General features: G+C 42.0%; 2 protein-coding genes across 3 annotated transcripts in view; one reads left to right on the plus strand and one right to left on the minus strand.

Moving 5' to 3' along the window:
- ENTPD1 (ectonucleoside triphosphate diphosphohydrolase 1) overlaps positions 1–1992 on the minus strand; it is a 162805-nt gene extending 160813 nt beyond the window's left edge. Inside the window, exon 1 of one of the 2 annotated variants that reach the window (XM_037734709.1) lies at positions 1747–1992. The gene's annotated coding sequence lies outside the window, so the exon portion shown is untranslated. The remainder of the gene's footprint in view (positions 1–1746) is intronic. The other variant, XM_037734710.1, reaches the window with a different exon arrangement.
- Positions 1993–5692: 3700 nt separating this feature from the next.
- The window catches only part of TCTN3 (tectonic family member 3), a 27788-nt gene continuing 26165 nt past the window's right edge, over positions 5693–7315 (plus strand). Inside the window, exons 1-3 of the mRNA XM_017518019.2 lie at positions 5693–6178; positions 6339–6462; positions 6775–6893. Of these exons, the coding sequence (XP_017373508.1) occupies positions 5806–6178; positions 6339–6462; positions 6775–6893 (616 nt within the window). The 5' untranslated portion in view covers positions 5693–5805. The remainder of the gene's footprint in view (positions 6179–6338; positions 6463–6774; positions 6894–7315) is intronic.

A 7315-nucleotide genomic window follows, 5' to 3' on the forward strand; every position in this document is an offset into this window, starting at 1 on the left:
TTCAGCTTGTGCCTGAGAGTTCCCACTCTCCCTTCCTGATACAATGGATTTTTCTTTTTTTTTTAAACAAGATCTTGCTCTGTCACCCAGGCTGGAGTGCTGTGGTGCAATCAGGGCTCACTGTGGTGCAGCCTCGACCTCCTGGGTTCAAGTGATCCTCCCAACCACAGCCTCCTGGGTAGCTGGAACTACAGGTATGCACTACTACACCCAGCTAATTTTTATTTTTTGTAGAGACAGGATTTCACCCTGTTGCCCAAGCTGGTCTCTAACTCCTGAACTTAGGCAATCATCCTGCCTCAGTCTCCCAAACTGCAGGGATTACAGAGGCATCAGCCACCTCACCCGGCCCAAATGTGCATTTTTCTTCAATCTTTAACCACAATTCTTAGTTGATTCCTCTTTAATAGATGCAAAATTCTCTTGTGTCTCTCTATAAATCTTAATTATATTTGTATTTTTCTAACTTTTCCTTTAAAATTTTTTTTTTCTTTTTTTAGAGACAGGGTCTCACTCTGTCGCCCAGGGTGGAACGCACTGGTGTGATCATGGCTCCCTGCACCCTCAACCTCCCTGGCTCAAGCAGTCCTCCTGCTTCTGCCTCCCAAATGCTAGGACAATAGGTGTGAGCCACGGTACCCGGCCTCAGGCTTTAATGTTTCTTGAGTATTATATCCTTTTTTTGTTTGCTGGGTTTTTTCATTTTCAACTGTAGATCTTTTGAGTGTGTGTTCACCTTGGTAACTGAGATTCCCTGTTAGCATGTGCACATGTGGGATCTGCTTATTGCATTCCACCTGCAGGATTTTTGAAGGACAAAATGGTAGATGTGGAGTTTCACAAGGTGTGTATCTTAGTCCATTTTCTGTTGCTTATAACGGAATACCTAGAACTGGGTAATTTATAAAGAAAAGAAATTTATTTCTTACAGTTATGGAGCCTGGGAAGTCCAAGGTCAAAGAGGCATATCCGGAGAGAGCCATCTTGCTGGTGGGGACTCTTGAGGTGGCCCTGGGCAGTGAGCCTGTGCAAAGTACCCTTACCTGTCCTCTGAAACAATTCTGACCTCCTATGCGTCTGGGCCTATGATGGTAGGGGCACCCTCTAAGATCTTTAAAATGCCTTTGGTATTTTTCTTCCCTTGTCTAAAGGAATAGCACCTGTCTCTCTTTTATCCAAGCTAATCTCATTAGCAAACAGTCACTGGGCTTCACTCTTGGTTTCCTCTGCTGAACATGCTTTTATACTCTTTACGTGGTCAGGCTGAGAGCTATCCAAATCTTTCCACTCTGCTTACCTTTTCATGATAAATTCTACCTTTAAATTATTCCTTTGCTTCTGAATATCAGCATAAGCTGCCAAATGTAATCATGTAGCTCCTTCCACATTTGGCTTAGGAATTTCTTTTGCCAGACACCCTAGTTCATTAATCTCAAGTTTGGACCTCCACCACGCCCTCAAGCACGGACACAGTTCAGCCAAGTTCTTTGCCAATTTATAACAAGGATGGACTTTACTCCAGTTTCCAATACCACCTTCCTCAGTTTCATCTCAAATCTCAGAAATGTCCATATTTCTATCTGTATTCTGGTTACAGCCACTTAACAAATCTCAAAAGAAATTCCAAATGTTCCCTTGTCTTTTTGTTTTCTGAGTCTCACCAGAATCACCTTTAATGCTCCATTCACTGAAATACCGTCATTTTATAGCCTGCTCCTCCAAACTCTTCCAGCCCCTGCTCCTTACCTAGTTCCAAAGCTGCTTCCCCATTTTCAGGTATTCGTCATCAGCAAAATCCCACTTCTTGGTACCAGTTTTCTGTCTTCATTCATTTTCTTTTGCTTGTAACAGAATGTCTGAAACAGGGTAAGTTATAAAGAAAGGGAATTCGTTTCTTACAGTGTGGAGGCCGGGAAGCCCATAAGAACTTTCTTGCTGGTGGGAACTCTCTTCGGTGTCCCAAGGGGGCACAAGACATCACATGGTAAGGAAGCTGAGCGTGTTAACTTGCTAACTCAGGTCCCTCTTCCTCTTCTTGTAAAGCCACCAGTTCCTCTTGCATGACAAAGCATTAATCCATTAAACCATTAATCCATTAACCCGTGAATGGATTAGTCCATTCAGGAAGGCAGAGACCTCATGATCCAATCACCTCTTAAAGATCGCACCTCTCAATACTGCACATTGGGGGTTTAAGTTTCGAAATGAATTTTGGAGGAGACATGCGAAACTAGCAGTAGGCTAGGACCAGTCTCAAAATATGGGGCCTCTCTTTTCCTTCTAAATGTCAGAAGCCATCCAGGGCACTGTCCTGCCTTTTCAGTAAAAGTGTACATGGACTGCCTCCTGCTAATCCCACCACCACTTTTAGGGGCAAATTCTTCTGCTATCCACTGCAAGTAAAAGTAGGGGTAAGGTTGAGAGGCTGACCTGGCTCTTCCTACAATGGTTTCAATCAATAACTCATAGAATTGCCTAAAGGCCACTATTGATAACCAATAGCTTCTTTCTGTGTGCTTAGAACACTCCAAGAGTCATTTCCATTTCTGCATAAGGCCGTTATTATACAACTGTTGTCTGTCCACCTTCAGTTCAATCCCATCTGCCTTCTATTTTTCAAGTATTCTTAAAATGCCTGGCCTATGAGAGCACACCTTCATGTATTTCAATTCTAGGCATGTTCATGTATGCACAAGTATGTGTGTATCTAAGTTTTCTGTAATTTTTAGAGATTTTGGAAAAGGAGGGAGAAGTGGGAAAAGGATAGAACTTGTTTTTTGTCTGCCATCTCAATAGAATCTCCTTGCTAAATTTCTAGTTACATATTAAACTGTTTTAATCCCAAACACATACAATGCTAGTATCATATGATCCAATTTGGAAATCTCTGCTTCTGAGGTGATGTCATATGATCTCAATTTAAGACTTGGTCCTCATACTAAAACTGACATCTGCATGACACATGTGAATAAATTTCATTCTTCATCCACAAAATTATCTTTCCGATTTTAATATTAGATCTCAAAAGTATTGAGAGTTCTGTATTACAGAGATTCTTACAAACACAAAACAGCAATACAGGCTAGGCACAGTGGCTCATGCCTGTAATCCCAGCACTTTGGAAGGCTGAGGTGGGCGAATCACTTGAGGTCAGGAGTTTGAGACCAGCTTGGCCAACATGATGAAACTCCATCTCTGTTAAAAATGCAAAAATTAGCTGGGCATGGTGGGTACACCCATAGTCCCAGCTACTAGGGAGGCTGAGGCAGGAAAATTGTTTGAACCTAGGAGATATAGGTTGCAGTGACTCAAGATCATGCCACTGCACTCCAGCCTGGATGACAGAGCAAGACTCTGTCTCAAATAAATAAATAAATAAAATCAATAAAGTAAAATAAGTTCAAAAACAGAAATACAAATAGTCTTTTTGCTCAACTATAAAAAAAAGAGAGAAAAAATTTAACTTTTCTAAAAAAAGGTTGTGTTAAAATTAAAAAATAAGAAAAAGCAACTCAAAAAGATCCTGAAACATTATTTCCTTGTCACTCATCCCTAAAATTACTTCAACCAACAGTATTTTGCCAACACTGATAAATTAATAATTTAATTGATTGACAGTTGCCATTTAAATTCCAAACTTTGAAATCTAAAATAGTCCCTAATCAGATGTACAATAGAAATTTTATAGAAAGGTCATTACATGGTAAATTGGTTGCAAAAAAAAAAAAAAAAGAAATTGTATAGAAAGCAATACAATCCTGAAATAAACTAAAAATGTTCAAAGAATTAATTCTAAAGAGTTCAACAAAACAATTTTTAACATATTTTTAAAATATTTAATGGACATCTAACATGTCCCAGACACTGTTCTAGGCATGGGGATACTTCAATGAACAAACAGAAAATTCCCTGTTTCTTGGAATTTACAATCTAATATATACACATAATCATATAATTTGAATAATCAGAACTTTGTCTTTTCCTATAGAAATTACTAGTAAGGTAAATAAATGTTTTAAGACCAAACACAAATATGCATCTCTCTCATAGCTGTCCATCACACAATAACATAAAAACATATTTGAAAACATTTATAACACAGAGATACATTTAGCTACTGACTTCAAAACATTAGAAAATAAAGATCTTGTAAGAGAATGCAAGTAAAGACAAGTGTCCTAACACTTACCTGAGTTAAGCAATTCACTTGTAAAGGGAGATATTGACTAGATTTTAGGTAAGTGTACCAGATTTTAGATAACAGATGTTAATTTATATACTAAAACTAAATATCTGAAATAATCCAGATGTCAGAACTGAGGACACAGAAAAACACTGGGTCTAGGAGGAGCAAGATTTTGATCATCTACAGTCCCACTGTACAATATTGTAGCTACTCACACCTATGGTTAACTTTGAATTCATTACAATTTAAAAATTAAAAAAATTCAGGCTGGGCACATCGGCTCACACCTGTAATCCCAGCACTTTGGGGAGGCCAAGGTGGGCAGATCACTTGAGGCTAGGAGTTCAAGACCACCCTGGACAACATGGTGAAACCTACGTCTCTACTGGGAAAAAAAAAAAAAATTAGCCAAGCTGGTGGTGTGCACCTGTAATCCCAGCTACTTGGGAGGCTGAAGCAGGTGAATCACTCAAACCCTGGAGGCAGAGGTTGCAGTGAGCTGAGATCATGCCACTGCACTCCAGCCTGGGTGACAGAGCAAAACTCTATCTAAAAAAAAAAAAAAAATTCAGCTCCTCAGTCACACTAGCCACATTTCAAGGGCACAAAATTGCCACATAATGCACATGACTCCCATGCTGTACAGTGCAGCTATGGCACATTTCCAACATTGCAGGAAGGTCACATGGCCCACGCTGCTGTGAGGCTGTGAGGAATCAGAAGAGGCACGCCGTTCCTGGAAAGAACAAGAACCTCCTAGAGAGGCTTTTAAAATTGGTCATTAACACGGCAAAAAAAAAAAAGGTTTTCGTCTCTATCCCTTGGCTATTTCCATTCCTGCATCTTATTTTCTCACCTCCTAGACAATGTTCCTTTTTTTTTTTTTTTTTTTTTAGACGGAGTTTCACTCTTGTTACCCAGGCTGGAGTGCAATGGCACGATCTCGGCTCACCGCTTCCTCCTGGTTTCCCTTCTGCCTTCAGCCAAAGGCTTTTTTTTTTTTTTTTTTTTTTACTTTCTCTCCCTATTTTCTCACATTTTTCCTACTCTTTTTTCTTATTTTTCTCTCACTGTTTTTTTCTGACAACAAACATGCAGTCCACCTTTAATGATCTGATGCATTTATTGAGGGTTTTAAAATTTTCTCAATGTTAAAATGTTAGAAAAAAAATAAAAAAAATAAAATGTTAGGAGCTGAATGGGCATTATTTCTAATGTGTTTTCAAAAAAATCCATATTCAGAGGAGACTGTTTTTAAGGTATGTGACCTTACGTGTGTTTCCCCCACCTGAGAACATTATTCTTCCATAAAAAGTGTTTCTCACCGTTGGAATCCCAGGTGAAAAAAAATGTGCAATTCTAGTTCCGGCCTCTGGGGTTTCCCTGAACGGAGGCCGGGCTCAGTCCTCTGGACCGCGAAGTCTGCGTGGAACCTGTGGGTCCGCCGAACTCCTACCGCCACCCAGCGGAGAGAAGGCGCAAGAGCGCCTTCTCCATTGGCGGTTGCCAGGCAACGGAGACAAGGCTCGGTCCGCATTAAGGAGGAGGGAGGATCCTGAAAGAACTGTAATAACCTCGCTTTCCATTGGCTGAAGAGCTCTCAGCCTTCGCAAGAGCCAATGAGAAGAGGCACGCGGTTGGCGTCAGACGCTATGCTACCCCTCCCACCCACGCTCTGGCAGCGCGTCTGCAGACAGCGGAGGCTCACGTTGGACCCAGGAGATTCTGACTGCCCCATGCGCACCTCACAGCTCGCGCTCCTGCAAGTTTTCTTCCTGATGTTCCCCAAGGGCATCCGGCCTCAGCCCTCTTCCTCCCCATCAGGGGCAGTGCCCACGTCTTCGGCGCTGGAGCCAGGAACGCATGGCGGAACCCTCCATTCCTCCTCAGAGGCTATTGCAACTCCCCTGGCTGTGTCTGGGATCTCTACTGTGGTCCCTACTCTCGTGACCCCCTCGGCGCCTGGGAATAGGACTGTGGACCTCTTCCCAGGTAAGGGGAAACGTTGTGGGGGTGGAAACTTAATTCTGAGATCTAAAATTCTGTGAGCAAAGTGATCTGCCACAAAGCCAGGAGTGGGGCTGTCGGAAGTGGGGTGAGCACCTGGGAGAGTTTGGGGATCCTCATGCCACTCTGTGTTGTACTTTCATAGTCTTACCGATCTGTGTCTGTGACTTGACTCCTGGCACCTGTGATATAAATTGCTGCTGCGACAGGGACTGCTATCTTCTCCATCCGAGGACAGTTTTCTCCTTCTGCCTTCCGGGCAGCGTAAGGTGAGCTTCGTTGCTCAGACTGAATCCTAAAGGGGAATGGGGCCTATAGTGGGTAACATTTGAATGTAAGAAGAGTTAGTCTTTGTGCCTCTCGCCCCTACTTCTACTCCTAGTACATTCCCTTAGTTTTTCCTAGGAATTGCTTTTTCTGATTCTCTATAGCAGGGCTGGCCAGTAGAATAAGACCTTCGTGTCGTCCTATGGGTGCCAAGGAGTCCTCTCTTTGGAATCTGACCAATATTGCTAGGGCACTCTTCTTTGGACCTGCCCCGCCCCTTCTAAATATATCTTCTCCCTTTTCTTTCCTCACAGGTCTTCAAGCTGGGTTTGTGTAGACAGCTCTCTTATCTTCAGGAGTAATTCCCCATTTCCTTCAAGAGTTTTCATGGATTCTAATGGAATCAGGCAGTTTTGTGTACATGTGAACAACTGTGAGTAGAAACATGTTGGCTGTTTGCATTTTCTAACACAGGAGTGTTATCTTTTGTCTTCTCTGGGCCATGTTGGCAGAAGGATTGTCTTGGGCCACTAAAAAAAAAAAAAAAAAAAAGCAAAATAATTTCATAATGTTTTAAGAAAGTTTACAAATTTCTGTTGTTAGACTGCATTCACAGCCGTCCTGGGCTGCATGCGGCCAGTGGGTCATGGGCTGGACAAGCTTGGTGTAACATTTATTGAGAGTTGTCTTTTATTCCGACCTTTTTTCCATTTCTTTCTTTTTTAAACTTTTTTTTTGTTTGTTTGTTTTTTGTTTTTTTGAGATGGAGTTTCGCTCTTGTTACCCAGGCTGGAGTGCAATGGCGCGATCTCGGCTCACCGCAACCTCCGCCTCCTGGGTTCAGGCAATTCTCCT

The sequence above is a fragment of the Cebus imitator genome, unplaced genomic scaffold, assembly GCF_001604975.1.
Source record: "Cebus imitator isolate Cc_AM_T3 unplaced genomic scaffold, Cebus_imitator-1.0 Scaffold656, whole genome shotgun sequence".
NCBI lineage: Eukaryota > Metazoa > Chordata > Mammalia > Primates > Cebidae > Cebus > Cebus imitator.